This window comes from Citrus sinensis, chromosome 7 (genome assembly GCF_022201045.2).
Source record: "Citrus sinensis cultivar Valencia sweet orange chromosome 7, DVS_A1.0, whole genome shotgun sequence".
Taxonomy (NCBI): domain Eukaryota; kingdom Viridiplantae; phylum Streptophyta; class Magnoliopsida; order Sapindales; family Rutaceae; genus Citrus; species Citrus sinensis.
In genome coordinates, this window is record NC_068562.1 from 22,914,492 (window position 1) to 22,931,227 (window position 16,736).

The 16,736-nt window shown below is 34.7% G+C and overlaps 1 protein-coding gene across 3 annotated transcripts; it reads left to right on the top strand.

Moving 5' to 3' along the window:
- Positions 1-1,009: 1,009 nt before the first annotated feature.
- Positions 1,010-16,681, top strand: LOC102612202 (DNA polymerase delta catalytic subunit). 3 transcript variants are annotated; one of them, XM_006465023.4, is made up of 31 exons: positions 1,011-1,362; positions 1,461-1,571; positions 1,682-1,788; positions 1,885-2,044; positions 2,329-2,524; positions 2,667-2,802; positions 2,984-3,121; positions 4,619-4,696; positions 4,904-4,995; positions 6,386-6,452; positions 6,540-6,611; positions 7,276-7,362; positions 8,656-8,775; positions 8,859-8,957; positions 9,933-10,040; positions 10,137-10,232; positions 10,338-10,403; positions 10,553-10,609; positions 10,749-10,836; positions 10,935-11,014; positions 11,929-12,042; positions 12,266-12,380; positions 12,462-12,634; positions 13,148-13,219; positions 14,017-14,091; positions 14,172-14,261; positions 14,344-14,504; positions 15,459-15,526; positions 15,613-15,700; positions 16,022-16,121; positions 16,231-16,681. In XM_006465023.4, the coding sequence occupies exons 1-30, from the start codon at positions 1,089-1,091 to the stop codon at positions 16,107-16,109; spliced, it is 3,276 nt and encodes a 1,091-aa protein (XP_006465086.1). In that variant the 5' UTR covers positions 1,011-1,088; the 3' UTR covers positions 16,110-16,121; positions 16,231-16,681. The 3 variants fall into 3 exon arrangements, 2 of the variants coding, with proteins under 2 accessions (XP_006465086.1, XP_006465085.1); XM_006465022.3 differs by having other exon boundaries at positions 16,283-16,681; XR_003064303.2 differs by lacking the exons at positions 15,459-15,526; positions 15,613-15,700; positions 16,022-16,121; positions 16,231-16,681 and having other exon boundaries at positions 1,010-1,362; positions 14,004-14,091; positions 14,344-14,402.
- Positions 16,682-16,736: the final 55 nt, after the last annotated feature.

Genomic DNA, 16,736 nt, shown 5'->3' on the forward strand with positions numbered 1-16,736 from the left:
TATAAAATACCATAAATTTCAAATTTTATCGTATATAATATAAGAAAGAAAAAACATGAATATTTTTATGTGGGGTAAATATCTATGGGTGAGTTTTGAGATAGACATGAAAAATAAATTATAAAGTAGGGATATTTTTTACATTAGTATGTAATTGACTTAATTCAGATTTCTCCATTAAGTAAAAAGCTAAAAAAAATGGCTTATTTTATTACGTCAAAATTATCTAAAAAGTCTCATTAAGTTATAAAAACAAACACCTCTAATTAACTTAATTAATTAAGTTAAGTCAATTTAAGTTATTAAGTTAAAAAACAAACGCCACCTAAGTCTAATAAGGATATAGTGGGTATTTAGATGAGTTTATTGATTTAAATTTAAAATTTAATTTTTTTTCGATATATTAAATTATTTGATATCTAAATTTTAAGTGCAAGTTTATTTAGCAAACAAGTTTAATAAGTCATTTTGTAGGCTCAAATACTCCCATTTAAAAGCATTCGCAACAATCAATAAATTATTGAGATGCCCCTATTATTTTATCAAAAATCTAGATATACCCTTCATAGTTTTATTCATTTATTTCAATATTCGATATACACAACTTTTATTTGTTACTCAAAAATTGAAAGTTATCGATAACTACATCTTGGCACTGTTTGGACTTCATTTCTTGCAATTTATCTAACTGTGCTATTTTCAGCACCAACAGTGTAGCAATGACACCAGAATCACCACAAAAAGTTGTAACGTCATTGTAACTTCTTTGCCCAACGGCGGCGAGTTAAAATGCACCCAATAATTTTTATTTGAAAGCTACTGCTTCAAAGTAACAAATGGACCATAAATATCGAAATTATTTAAAAGAGTAATTTTCTTTCATCGCATTTCCTTAAAAGAAACAATATTTTTTTCCTGAAATTATAACAGTTAATTGTTAAAAAAATAAAAGAAAAAGCACGTGCGTTTCACATGACAAAATCTACCTATAAATGGTCCTGAAAACTGGCGGGAACGTTTCTCGTCACTTGCCCAAATCCCTCCAATTTCAGTGCTTCACTCGTCAGACAGTCAGTCCAAGCCAACAAATGAACCGCAGCAACGGCAGCGCAAGAAAACGGCCACCGCCGACGCCGAAAGAATCTTGGCCAAATAAACAGCAAGCAACCACACCGACAACACCGGTTATCGACGACGAATTCCTCGATGAGGACGTGTTCCTCGACGAAACCCTACTGCCGGAGGATGAAGAATCCCTTATTCTCCGCGACATCGAGCAGCGTCAGGACTTCGCTTCTCGTCTGGCCAAGTGGGCCCGCCCTCCCCTATCGTCTGGCTACGTGTCCCAATGTCAGAGCATCAGTGAGTCACTTCCCTGTCACTATTTTTTCTCACTGGACTGTTGGGGTTTTAAGGAATTATTAAATATTCTTGGTGGCTTTTTTTTTTTTTTAATTTAGTGTTTCAGCAATTGGATATTGATTACGTAATTGGAGATAGTAACAGAGAATTGTTGCCTCTTTCTTCTGGGTCTGCTGCCATCATTCGAATTTTTGGAGTTACAAGGGAAGGTAATTTATATGCTGTGAGTTTAATTAAAAAATCCCTTATTATTGAAAATGATTCCATTTTCTAATTAGTAATAATGTTTGGTTAAGTTCTTCCTTTTGGCATTTGTTAGGACATAGTGTTTGTTGCAAGGTTCATGGGTTTGAGCCTTATTTCTACATTAGTTGCCCTCAGGGAATGGGCCCAGATGACATTTCCCATTTTCATCAAATTCTTGAGGTATTTAGTCTTCCCATACGATCAAGTTAGATATTTCCTTAAGTTCTGTTGCTCAAATGCATATAACTTTGCTTGTTTGTATGGCTGCTACCACAGGGGAGGATGAGAGAGGCTAATAGGAATAGTAAGGTTCCCCAATTTGTTCGACATATCGAAATGGTGCAGAAAAGAAGTATTATGTATTATCAGCAGCAAAAGTCTCAACCTTTTCTAAAGATTGTTGTTGCATTGCCAACAATGGTAGCTAGTTGTCGTGGTAGAGTTTATCTCTTCCCATTTCCTCTTTGTATTGTTTTGTTGATCATGCACGTGTGCTACAAAATTAATATGTTGTCATTCCTCTTTATGTAATTATAGGGCTTTTAAACTGCTTTTTGCTTTGATATATATGTGTGCACATATTTATGTCGTAAATAATTATTACATTCGAGATAATATGTTTTTATTTTATGGCTTGTTTCATGAGGTTTGTTTTCCTTGGCAGTTCTAATATCCTGTTGATTTCCTTTAATCTTTTTTTTTTTTTTGGATAATTGGCAGGAATCCTGGATAGAGGCATACAACTTGATGGATTGGGTATGAAGAGCTTCATGACATATGAAAGCAATGTTCTTTTTGCTCTTCGTTTCATGATAGATTGCAACATCGTTGGTGGCAATTGGATTGAAGTGCCGGTTGGAAAATACAGGAAGACAGCGAAGACTTTGTCCTATTGCCAGTTGGAATTTGATTGCCTGTATCCTTTTGCGTGGAGGTCATTAATTCTTCATTGGAGAAGTATATGAGATTATCTTGGGCATTACTGAATTATTTGTTATATGTATATATATATATATTGTGGTTTATGCTGTGCAAAATATTTCCATAACTGCTCTTAGGTATTCAGATATAATTAGCCATCATCCTGAAGGTGAATTTTCAAAAATGGCTCCATTTCGCATATTGAGTTTTGATATTGAATGTGCGGGTCGTAAAGGGCATTTTCCAGAGCCTACCCATGATCCTGTTATACAGGTCCAAATGCTACTTTGTTGTAACAAATCTAATAAATTTCATTAAAGTGATGTTTCTCTGTCCTTATTTTTATTTTTTAAATTAAATTTAAAGTGGCTGTGTCTCAGTAAATCTATCTATTTGCTGCATTACAATTGTTTTAAATCAATGTTTCTAACGTAAAATTGTTCTTTCTTCTTAGGTGGCAAATCTAGTTACTTTGCAAGGAGAAAAGCAACCATTTATTCGTAATGTCATGACCCTCAAATCATGTGCTCCAATCGTTGGTGTAGATGTGATGTCTTTTGAAACAGAAAGGGACGTCTTGCTAGCTTGGAGGGTATTGATCTTGTCTTTTAAGAATTTCTCCTCCATGAATGCTGTTTGATTAAAATTTAGCTTGTTTTACAAATTTGTTTATTGCTTAGTGATATTTCAGCTTGTTTTACAAATTTTTATATATGTAGGAGAGAACGTTGAACAGTTAAATTGTATTATTTATCTCTGCTTTACCAATAGCGTTATTTTACTTGCATTTAGACGAGATTACAATATTGTCGCGAATGCCAAAAATTTAAGAGTGCAACAATGGAGAAACAAATGCTACTCATGTCAACCTAGCTCTGTCTTAAGCTCTGTTTCCTGGCAAATTCAATGTATTGTCAATCATCCTTGTTCCTTCTCTCCATTGGTTGGAGGGAAATCAATCATTCTCTTTTAGTTGTGCTGTCTACTTCTCCACTTAACTCTGCAGTCGTAGATTGTTATACATTCTCTTTCTGGATCCTAACTTTCTAAGCAGTTACGATCTTTAGGAAGAAGACATTAGCCTGATTACGATAGCTAGGAGATCTGCTCCTGTTATCCTTGAATTGACAGGTATTCATGTCCCCAGTCTGATCCCTAGTTTGTCAAATGAGGGACTGGGTAAGGATTCCTTCAACAATGATGTCTAATCCCTGAATTCATTGGGATTCTTAGGCATGCAAAGTACACAAAGAAGATCTTCAATTTTGTCAAAGTTCCAAAGCATCTGCTAAATCTGTAGAAATCCCTACATGAATAAAACATGTTAATGTGTTGTCTATAAGATCTGTAATGACAGTTACACTACTTCTAACTTAAGATATAGTTCTTTTTTTAAATTTTTTATGGAAAGTGTTGATATTTTATGAGCCTTCGCATTTTTAGAAAATGTATATTAATTGTGTACCCAAAGAAAAATGACAGAGAAAAGGGTGGCTGCTGCCCTAGAAAATTTGCCAGTAGGAAAAGTTACATCTAAACAATCAAAAGTAGTTTATTTTATGATGACCGAAATGGCCAAATATCTTGCAAGTGTCTCAAAATGGAGAAATCAGCCTTATTCGACTCTCAATCTTTCCTAATGGAGGGCCATCGCTGATTTTATGTTTTTAATATTTAAAAATTTCTAATCTTCGAATATTTGAAATAAAAATTGTTAGGGCCTGGGATTGCAGGAAAGCCCATCCTCAATCCCCTCCCCGATTGGAGGCAGGCCTCCGTTCTCATTGGAAAATTTTCCTTCCATATTTTTAGCTTTTTGAAGATTGTTCTTTATGGTCTGTCTTTGTTTTAACTTTAAAAATGTGCTTCCTCCATCATAGAAATTTGTGATCTTCATTGTATAGACAAACTATGCCATTGACTTTCAATTTATCTTTTGCTTGTGGTATCATTAGTAATGGACATAACTAATAAGATATATTGAGTCTTACTCTCTTTTGGATTCTTTTTGGGTAAGAATGTAATTCTATCTCATATAGAGAAAGCAAATACTTTCTATTTGATGTGTAATGGAAGGTTTTGCTTGCAGGATTTTATCCGTGAAGTGGACCCTGATGTTATGATTGGATATAATATCTGCAAGTTTGATTTGCCCTATCTTATTGAGGTAACTGTTGTATTCAATTTTCTCTTTTGATTTGTTGTCACCCTTAAATTTCCTATTCTTTTTGTAACACTATAACTGGCATTTCAGTTTATTTCCTCTGTTAATGTCTACCTGGTTTATAAATGCTAAGTTTTGTTATTTTGACTGTATGTTGATTGTTGTATTTTGATTGATCTATCAAACAATGCTGGTTTTAATGGTTTGCAGAGATCTCAAACTTTGGGAATAGCAGAATTTCCTATACTGGGTCGTATCAGAAACAGCAGGGTTCGAGTCAAAGATACAACTTTTTCTTCAAGGTTTGTAAATGGTGGAGTACTTTTTTTCTCTATTTTATTTTAAATTGATACATTATAGTTTTGCACTGCGGCTTGATTACTTCAAAATTTCACATTGAATATACATCTTTAATGTGTTGAAATTAATATTGAAAATTGTCTGACCAAAACTTTTATATGTATTATTTTGGTTGAATGTAACGTGTTACAAAAATGTACATACGTATCACGTATGTTTGTATTGTTTGGGTGAGTTGAATGTTTTGTTGTAGAAATGTACATAATATCTATACCTGTGGACTAGTCGGAGCAAAAAACTTCTCGCTTAATCATCAATCTATACAGTTAAAATTATTTATAGCATTCTCTCTTCTGTATTCTTTATGTTGACTAAAATTCTGAATCCTTCTCTTCCATCTCTGATGCTAGAATGTAAGATTTTGCATTTGTTCTCATTTTTGCATCCGAATTGCAAGCTGAATCTTGAATGCAATATAATTGTTCATTGTTTCTTATTCAAAAGTAATTGTAAGTTGAACAAAATCAACATGTCTTTTCTTGAAAGTGGTGGTTCAGACTAGATTCTGTTGGAAGAGACTTTGGTTGTTTGTTTGGAAATTGGCATGTGATCAGGTCAATCATACTTCCGTGTGTCTCTTGATGTGTAATTTTGAAGAAACATGAAGAAAATGCCAATCATATCTTCCTTCAGTGCAATATCACCACCTGATAGTAAGATTAACCTCCTCAGGTCACTAATTTTTTTTTTTGGTGGGGGGGGGGGGGGGTGTGTGGTGTGTTATTTTCAGCGTCTTTTCTTTCTTTGCTGATTGAGCATTTTTTTCCTTTTGTGAAAGGTGAGGAAGTAATATGATTTTAATGTGTGGTTCTGGGTATTCGGGGAGAACTCGATAGAAGTTTTTTGTGAAAATTCTAGAGAGGAAGATAGTAATTTTTTGCCAGGATAGAATTCCACTTGGGCTTTTTCATAGTTTAATTTCAATTTACTTTTCTCTTCAATCACTTAAGTTAAGGTGGAGTCTTTTTGTGTGATTTGGTATTTTTGGCAAGTTTTATTATAGAGTAGATTGAGGACGATACAATTGTTTTCTTTTCTTTATGATCATGAGTTTTTATTTGGGGCCATTCATCATATAAACATAAATCCCCAGGTGTTTTCTGAGTTTAGTGAGCAGCTTTTTTCTCCTCTTTCTAATCATTTTCTATTAATAAAAATTCATTTTTCTTCTTACTAGAAAAAGTGAAAATAATGTTTTACTCCCAGAGAAAGTACTTGTCATCTTTGTGCATGATACATAATAGATATATTAATAAATATTATCATGAATGAATTATCTTCTAGATTTACTCTTTAATTTATTTGGCTTGTCCATGATTGTTGGCGGTACAGACAATTAGGAACGCGGGAAAGTAAAGAAGTTACTGTGGAAGGGAGAGTTCAATTTGATTTGCTTCAGGTATTAATCTGTATGCTGTCAATCAGATAGAAAATAGATCCGTATTCGATTCTAAGGATAAGTTACTCTGCTGTCTTCTTGTTCTAGGTAATGCAACGGGATTATAAATTAAGTTCTTATTCTTTGAACTCTGTTTCTGCGCACTTTCTTTCGGAGCAGGTATAGTTCATGGTTACTTTTTGAGATTACTTTATATTTATATATATGAGAAATAAGGTGAAAAATATAGAAGCATCTGATTTGCTCTAACAACAGCGCTTCTTTTCTTCTCCATCCCTCTCATTCCTTACATGAACTACTTTTTTCACTTTATGAAAACATTTGAATGTTTTTGGCCTTTCCCCTTTTTCTCTTGTTAATGTTTCCTTCCTTCTTTGACATTTCTGCTCTGTACATTTCTGCTTCTAGGCTGGTTGAATGTTAGACTGTGGTGTCTGCACTAAGGTACTCCCAGGTCGTATTGTTTGAACGTTAGACAGTGACATCAGTTTTTCGTGTTTCTGTATACTCCTAGATATTTATTTATTCATTCATTCATTCATTCATTCATTCTTGTCCCAAAGTGGCAATGAAGTTTGGTTAGAATGGGAAACCAACTGACCCTGAGTCTGTCAGAATTCTTGTGATAATAACAATAACAATATCATGGGAGACCATTTAAATCAAAGTCTTCAGTGCCTAGTAACTGGTTTTTTGCTTTTTGTGGGAAGTTTTATTGGTTTATGTTTTCTTATTCTTTTCCATATATTCTCCTGGTTGTTTTCTTATTCAAAATGCTACTTGTAATTCGGATATTGCTATAACTCCATTTCGTTTTGTGCAGAAAGAGGATGTCCACCATTCAATTATATCTGACCTTCAGAATGGAAATGCAGAAACTAGGAGGCGACTTGCTGTATATTGTTTGAAGGTTTGTGATTCAGTTTCATTATATGTGAATTCCTCCTTTGTCCTACCTTACATGTGCTCGTGTCCTTGCGCTACTGAGTCCTGGGCATGTTATAATTATTGGCTAGGTCAGCTGTTGTACTTAGTTGTATTTAACACCTTTGACTTTAACAAAGTGGATGAAGGTTGGCTCATTTGTGCATAAAGGTATAGGTCATTTGAGTTATCTTTTGGGGGTTCTTCTTCCATGGACTGAACTGCTTTTTTGTATGTCAATTTTTTTTTTTTTGAAGTTTAATCTCATATAAGAAAAATGTATTCACTAATGTCTTTCCATGTCTTGAATATGTTGCATGTTAGTCAAATTATCTACGTTATTGAAGATCTTATATATGTATTTACATTCGGCGCCTCTTATGACAGGACTACCTTCTCTAGTGTGTGGGCTTTTATGTGTGTGTATATAAGCACACAGCCAAAGTCTAATTTATTCTTTGTTGAAAATTCTTTTTTTTTTTTTTTTTTTTACTTTTAATATTTACCATGGAACCCACCCCATCCCACCTCAAACTGACCTTGTCCCCTTGGATTTGAACCCTTGACCACTTACTTCCACAATGAGAGGCTAGCCAATTGGGCTATCCTTTGGGGATTGCTCTAGGGATCTTGTTCATTATTGAAATCTTCTGTTAAAATTTCCTTGAATCTTTGAAAAGATTCTTCAAGAGTCTGAGGTCCCAGAAGTGTATGATAAATACAGTTGAAGCCCAACTCTGTGGAGAAAATTAAGTGAAGCCCTTGGCACTTTTGACACATCGTTCTCTTCCTTAGCGCGATCCACAGATTGAACTTCTTCCCACCTTCCCCGAAAGTTCTCCAGCCGGCATCGGAGAACTACTAAATGAAATTTATGTGAATATCCAAAGAGGTGCTTCTTCCCTACTTTGATGGAATAAATAAGAGGTGGTTCAACTTTCTGACTTTCGAGCCCCTATATTTATCTGCTTCTTTTCCAGTATTATTGCAGTCGTATCCCACTTTTTCCTGTGACTCATGGCTCCCTGTGATACACGTTTGTGTTGATTTTCCAGTGGACTAGGTTAAAAACCATGCCTCCATTGTTCAAGATATTTTTGGCAGTACCCCATTTTACTATAATTTACACATCATCCCAGTCAGCCTTTTCATTCATCATGCACATGCCCCTTGATTGTTTAGCTCAAATGCCTTGATAAAAGCTGCGATAAATCAAGGTCATGATTAATTTAACAATATTCTCATTTTTTTTTCATTTTCTTTTTACTTTGAATTTCAGGATGCTTATCTCCCACAGAGGCTTTTGGACAAATTGATGTTCATTTTTAACTATGTTGAGATGGCTCGTGTCACTGGAGTTCCTATCTCTTTCCTTCTTTCGAGAGGGCAGAGCATCAAGGTTGATATAGTGAATTTTCAGTTGGTTAAAGATTTGCCTCTAATTCAATTGGCTAAAGTCTATGATTTGACCGTTGTTTTCAGGTGCTTTCTCAACTTCTTAGGAAGGCTAAGCAGAAGAATCTTGTAATTCCAAATGTGAAACAGGCTGGATCTGAACAAGGAACATATGAAGGGGCAACTGTAAGTTTGCTTCTTTCTTCCTAAGGATATGCTAGGAGCTGATTGTTATGGCATGCTTGTATTCTGTCTTCGTTATTGTGTGAGTATTTCTGCTGAACTTTTTGCTGATTAAAATTTCTAGAAGTGATGTAATTCAAAAAAAAAAAAAAAAAAAATCCTGGCTGATACTAGTAAATGCGGGGAAGTTTTCTTTGAGATACTGGTACTCAATGCCAAATTGAATGCTGACTCATGTTTACGTCTGAGCTTGTGCAAGGATACTTTATATGTAGAAAAAGAAATGTGGGATCACGGATGCATATAGAGTGCAATTCATTTAGGAATTCAGTTATCATGGAGTGCTGCATCTGTAATCTTTTAGGAATGGTCTTGAGTGAAAATGACAATCTCAAGAAGCTTCACTGCAATACTAAGGAGAAAAAAAAAAGGAAAGGAGCTTTACTGCCTTTGGAAATCTAGCTCTACATAACTTGGCACATATCCAGACTACATAGACTTTCTTCTCAATTTTTATGTTGTTTGCGTCCCTTGTAAATTAGCATATTTATTCTGATGGTGTTGTCTACACTAAGTGACAAAGAGGAAAATAAGGAGAGTTCATCTTTAGAAACCAGCTGAAACTTGTCATGAGTAACCGTTAAGCATTTGCTTTCTGCAGTCTGCACTCTTCTCATTCATTGATATTCACTTCTTAATTTTCATATGCTGAATAAATAATGATTGAAAGCTTCTTGGAGTCTTGCACCCTTGCTGATGGTTCTTTCAGTTCTTGAAGGACAGATTCAGATGTCCAATTGACTTCTGGTGTCCAAGTTTTGACAGTAATAAGAACACCAGTCTACCTGTACAGATTTAAAGAAGTTTTAACATGTTGCTTATTGTTAAAACAACTGCCCTTCTGTTAAAATCTTTGATTTAGTGGAGTAATATAAGCTCCAATTATGTTCTTAGATGTTCTTATTGTTCAAAATTCAGGTTTTGGAGGCCAGGGCGGGGTTCTATGAGAAGCCTATTGCAACATTGGATTTTGCTTCTTTGTATCCATCGATTATGATGGCGTATAATTTGTGTTACAGCACTCTGGTATTCTTCTGACTATTATTTTTCTTCACTCTGACTCTCATCATTATCTCCAAGATGCTTTCTAGTAAAAGTTGTATAATAATGATATCTGTGAAGGTGACGCCTGAAGATGCTCGCAAACTCAATCTTCCTCCTGAATGTGTGAACAAAACTCCATCGGGTGAAACATTTGTTAAATCAAATTTGCAGAAGGTTGGGTGATTTATTAAAATTGTTTATTTATTCTTTGATTTATTTCCTTTTTAAAGAACAGCTTACATTGGTACTAGCTATGTATGTATTACATATTACTTTCAGGGAATACTTCCTGAAATTCTTGAAGAACTATTAGCTGCCCGTAAAAGAGCAAAAGCAGATTTGAAGGTATTACCTAATTTCTTCCCAAGGTTTCTGCTTGATGTTTCTATTAGATCTACAATGTTCTGTAGTGTATTTGTTAGGCCATTTACTCTTTAGCTTGCATTGTTTCCAATAGTCCTATTATCATATATTCTGCTGGTATCCCATTTTAGGAAGCAAAGGATCCTCTTGAGAAGGCTGTTCTAGATGGCCGACAGCTTGCATTGAAGGTAAGTGTGTAACTGTTATTTTTTCATTCTTTAAGAACGTTACCATTGTATCCTGATGAACAATTTAAGGATATAATCGATGTGATTCTTAATATCTTCTTCATTGGTTTGATCTCTTTGATATCTGATCCTATTTCAGATAAGTGCAAATTCTGTATATGGATTTACGGGAGCTACTGTGGGTCAGTTACCCTGTATAGAGATTTCTTCCAGCGTTACAAGCTATGGTATTTTGTCAGTCATGCAGTGCTTTGTATTATATCTTCCATATGAACCTTAAAATGTTAGTTTGCATTTTTTCTAATGGGTTGATTGCCTCATAAAGGCCGTCAAATGATTGAGCACACTAAAAAGCTTGTGGAAGACAAATTTACAACGGTTGGGGGCTATGAACACAATGCAGAGGTATGTCTTATGGACTTTCCTTTTTATCTAACATGGATTTTAATATTATTGCACAACTCGTGATACTCTGACTAGTACCACAGCGGCTTTTGTGATAACCCTTTGGATTTGTTATTCAAGGTTTTGATATTTGGTTTTCCACTTTTAAAGATAACTAAAATGAATCAATGGTAAGTCTTTCATTTGAACTATACAGCCATACATATTATTTTTCTTCACTCTCTTTGACCAAATCTAACATGTCAAATTTGACTTGAAAGACTCTGTCTATGTGAGACAGTAGTTGTATAATTTAGTTAGAGGAGAGAATTTTAGAGAGCAATAAGAAATTGGAAATGTTGATAAGGAAGATGGCTGCTCGTTTGCTATTTTCCATGTTCTTTTCTGGACCACTCCACCCAATGCGCTTTTCTCTCATATTTCATTCCACATATTCATAGCTTTTAGCAGATGGATGCAGAATGAAAAATCAGTTTTATAGTGATAACACAGCCGATGTTTATCACCATCACCTCCGTTGCAAAAATAATCTTCCTTCGTAAAACTTTGGAAGTTATTATGCTTGAAATATCTGGGTCCCATTAAGTTCTTTTTGCTTTGGGTTATGTAGATTTTTGAGATTATTTTGATTGATATTTGTTTATCATATAACATACAGCGTATGATATGCATTAAAAATATTAGAAAAAGAATTCACATTAACTTGAAGCTATGCTTATACTCTCTATTTTTTACCTGTTTTTTCCTGCAAGTCAAAGTGATAATCACGCGTGCTATATTATTTTATTTTGTTTTTCCATGTTCATTGTGGTTTGACAGTGTTGCCTTATGCATTATTGCTGTAATATATTGATACTTATATCAAGAAAATGACTCTTAATAAAGTAGTAATGATTAAAGTTATATTTGTATAGGTTATATATGGGGACACGGATTCTGTTATGGTACAATTTGGTGTACCTACTGTAGAAGCAGCAATGAAGCTGGGGAGGGAAGCTGCTGATTATATTAGTGGAACTTTCATCAAAGTATGCATCTTATTTTACTTAGTCTCCATGTTGCTCTGTCGTAATACTCTTTCCTTTACTAGATTTTATGGAATGGTTTAACCAGTGGTTAGCAGAGTTGTTAAGCTAATCATTTACCAATCAATTTGAGACCTATCATTATCTCTGTCTATTTTTGTATCCAAATTAGGACTTTATTTTTCATAATGATTTATTTTCTATGTTTTGGACATATTTTATGAAGCCCATCAAACTAGAGTTCGAGAAGGTTTACTATCCGTATCTGTTGATCAGCAAGAAGAGATATGCTGGTTTGTATTGGACAAACCCTGAAAAGTTTGACAAAATGGATACGAAAGGTAAACAGCAGAGTTTGTTAACCATTTGAGCTACTAAACTTTTATTAGGCTCAGCTCTAATTTGATGATTCTCATGGACAGGCATAGAAACAGTACGAAGAGACAATTGTTTATTGGTTAAAAACCTTGTAACTGAGTGTCTTCACAAATTATTGGTTGACAGAGACATCCCTGGGGCTGTTCAGTATGTCAAGAGTACCATTTCAGATCTTCTCATGAACCGCATGGATTTGTCACTTTTGGTGATTACTAAGGTCATAATAATGCTTTTGTTATGCCTTTTGCATTCTCCTATTATAGATATCAGGGTTGGAACCTGAAGGTTGTGATATGGGGGGCCTTTATCAAAGTTTAAAAGCGTGTGGGGCCTAGGGATGCCATGTCCACCCTTGATTGATGTGTATGCTTTATTCAATTGCATTAAAGTGAATTTTTTACAAACTGTAGAGAAGAAGACACTTCGTATAGATGGGATAACATGAAATCATGTGTTTCCCTTTCAAACCCTATAGCATCAGATTTTATAGGAGTGTCTTCCTTTTTATTTCACGTACAGAGTCAGCATTTGCATTATGCAGAATAATTTTTTCTTGTAATTACCTCTTTTTGTGGGGCATTTGTGAGGCTCTGTATGTTTATTTTACTTTATGACTCCTAGATTTTATTTGAACCCTATAATTTTTCTTTTTTGTTCAGTGCCTATATACTTGGCAAAATTCCTTGTATCATTAAAAATTGAATGTTCTATGCCTGCACTAATGTAACAGGGTCTGACAAAGACAGGAGATGATTATGAAGTAAAAGCAGCTCATGTTGAACTTGCTGAGCGCATGCGCAAGGTTGGTGGTGCTTTATTGAAATCCTGATTTATTCTGGTTGATTGATTATTGAATCAATTGCACTTGCTTTTTACATCTTTCATGGGACACTGGATGTATTCTTGATGCTTTAAGGTCAAAATTTGACATTTCAACCTTAAATACCTAGATTGGGCATAAAGAACAATTCTGTCATGCATGAAATTGTATTCCATCAAATACATACTCTGATGATTTGATTTCACCACCCTTTTTTTTTGGTTTGGGGGGGGGGATGATAACCTTATGCTTAGATTTTTGTTTCTAGAACCATTATTTAGATTGTATTATTTTATTTTGTTGGTATCATGTTATTTTAGTAAGGATTAATGCATCTTTGGCATTTGGTGCAAGTTGGCTTGGCAATAGCATGCCTGACTATGTTGGGTGATTTTGTTTCTTGCACTTTTTAATTTTATCCTCAAAAAACTATATCCCATGTATGTACACAGTTACACTTTTTAATTTCCTCCCATCTTTTTGAGAGGCATTTAATTTTTTATATAGAATCACATAAAATAGGTTTGTACCATGTGTTTGTTGTTGGATGCCGATAATAATGTTCTTGCGTCAGTGGCCTTTACTTAATGTTCCGTTTGCGGTAATAATTTTTAGGCTGTGTTATGGTTGAGGAACAATTGATTTTCTTGCTGGCATTTATAAATGAGTTGCTGATATTAAGGATCTTTACATAAGGGACTAAATTTTTATGATGGTTTAGGGATTTGAGTTTCTTAGTAATGATGGAACATAAAGTACTGTTAAGTTTGTATTTACAGCGGGATGCTGCCACTGCTCCAAATGTTGGGGATCGAGTACCTTATGTCATTATAAAAGCTGCTAAAGGTGCCAAGGTAATTTTTCTGATGGCCTTTTTATTTCTTAGTCAGCTTTGCTTGAAAAATTGAAAGGGTAATGTATTCTGCTTCATCAGGCTTATGAGAGGTCAGAGGATCCTATTTATGTGCTAGAAAATAATATACCAATAGACACTCATTATTATCTTGAGAACCAGATCAGCAAGGTTAGTTTAGTGAATTGTAATTTTATTTGATTTTGCAACCCCCAATTTTTCATGTCTTTTAACAGTTCTGTGAACATAACAGCCTCTTTTAAGAATCTTTGAGCCCATTTTGAAGAATGCTAGCAAGGAACTTCTCAGTGGAGATCACACAAGATCAATTTCCATCTCTACTCCTTCAAACAGTGGCATAATGAAATTCGCCAAGAGACAACTAAGTTGCATTGGTTGCAAGGCCCTGATTAGGTATAATTTGATGCCTCAAATTTTCTTCTTCTGATGGTGATGCTTCTTTGGCTTTTAGCTAATTGATAATTTTTAAATAACTAAATGAGACAAAACAAATTAAAATTGAAAAAAATCCTGAAGGAAAATGATAATTTTTTTTCTTTTCTCCATGCAAGCGTATGCTAATTAAAACATTAGTGTTGGTCTTTGGGAACTTGGTTCTTATGAATGCTGTAATTTATGCTTATGCTTCTGAGCTAGTTTCCTCCATCCCAATTTTCTTTTTCATCTTCTTTTTCAGAGTTTCAAAAGCTTCATTCATTCATTCATGCCATCTTGAAGTGTCTCTAAAACTTGCTGTGTGATCCTTGCAAAAAGAGGCAGGGAAAAGAAAGATTGAGGGAAATTTTGGAAAGGCAAGATACTTGCACTTCCAGGATTAACATTCATCTTTAGACATCCTAGAAGGGGACTAGAACTTTGGTGTTGAGCGACTGGTCTAGTTTCATGATAATGCCTCTTAATCTCTGTCATGAATCGTTTTTCTGATGGAATTTGTTTGTGCATTCATATTTTAAGGGAGAAAATTGAGATGTGGACAGTTTGTAATGGAGAGTCAATATATCCTGTTCAGTCTCAGTTCTGACAATGCTGTGGCTCAAATTAGCACAGTTCATCTGGAACATTGTAGAGACATTGAATATGTCATCAATGTCTATTTTTTTTTTTTTTTTTTAATTTCGATCTTGGGATCATCTGGTTTTAGCTTTTTTAGACAGAAGAGAAACAAGTGAGAGAGAAGAGGGGCATGTAGTTGTTTTCCATTATATCTGAATTGTTGATTTTGGTCAATTATCTTTTAAAGAAGATAGTCTCGAATTCTTAAGGCTTAATTAATTCCACCAAACACACCTTATTGCTATTATTATCTATCAAGAGTTTCATGCTAGATTGTTATTGTCTTTTGGCCAGCAATGGAACTCTCTGCTCACACTGCAAGGGAAGAGAAGCTGAACTGTATTGCAAAACTGTTTCTCAAGGTAGGCATCTCTTTCAGATCCTTACGGTTTCTCATTAACTAACTTTTATGTGTAACTGCTGTATGAAAACATGTGATTCATTGCAGTACAAGAGCTAGAGGTGCTTTTTGGTAGGCTGTGGACACAGTGCCAAGAGTGCCAGGGTTCTCTTCATCAGGATGTGCTCTGCACTAGGTTAGACTGTTTTCTTACTCTTAAACTGCTTTGTAGTTCGAAGAATGCAATTTTGTTTTCCTCTGAGAATTGTCTGGAGAATTTCATGTAGAAAATGCTGCCTAGTAAATAGTGTAGTAAATTACTTACCATGCACCAATATTTCCGTTGCTGTATCTTGTGTCTTGCTGTTTCTTGTGTCTTTCTGCCTTTCAAGATGTAGTGGCTGTCATTCGGCCGGTTTGAAATTGCAGTCATTTCATTGTTCTGGTAGCTATTTCTGCTGTTTGAGATGTCTCTTTATGTTTAAAGTAGTTTATTTCTGAAATGTTCTGTTCACAGTCGGGATTGTCCAATATTCTATCGGAGGAAAAAGGCTCAAAAGGACATGGCTGAAGCTAAACTGCAACTAGACCGGTGGAACTTCTAAGATTCTTTGAAGGTTGGTTTACCCCCATATTGAACTTTCAATTTAGTCCTTTAGTTGATAGCATTCCAGAAATCATATACGAACATGCAATTTAGTTGACAAATATCTGATTTGTTCATAGGTGTTTCCAAGACCAAATGAATTTAAAAGTCTGTGTTTCTTATGAATTGCAGGGAGATGAAACTTATCCAAATATTTGAAGTTCAAAGATCGGTTCCCTTCAAGCTCTTACCTTTCTGCTTTTTGCTGGCATGTATTTGCGCTTTGCTTCATAAATATTTGACCAGTGAAGCAGCCCTTTCAGCAACCGTTTTTGCGACAAGGTGGACTGAGTTGGAAAACCTTATAATTGGCTAGATTTTGACGAAAGATCAAAAGAAGAATGATGCTTAAATTTGGCAGGCTCTAAGTTAGTAGGGGTGCGATGATTACTTTCGAATATAATTGTTTTATAATGCATGCTGTAACTAAATGATCATCTAAGTGTTTATCAATATTAGGGGTTCCTATATCCTGAGTTGTGTAAAAATTACTTTTGTATAGAAACTGGATCGTGATTTTCCAGCATTAAACCTCTGTTATCAAATTTAGACCGATCATGCATCATTGAAAACAGTCATCCCCAAG

Coding starts and splice junctions, on each gene's coding strand:
- LOC102612202 (XM_006465023.4), top strand. CDS start 1,089: ATGAACCGCAGCAACGGCAGCGCAAGAAAACGGCCACCGCCGACGCCG. Junction 1,363..1,460: donor GTCCCAATGTCAGAGCATCA/GTGAGTCACTTC, acceptor TTTTTAATTTAG/TGTTTCAGCAATTGGATATT. Junction 4,996..6,385: donor GATACAACTTTTTCTTCAAG/GTTTGTAAATGG, acceptor TTGGCGGTACAG/ACAATTAGGAACGCGGGAAA.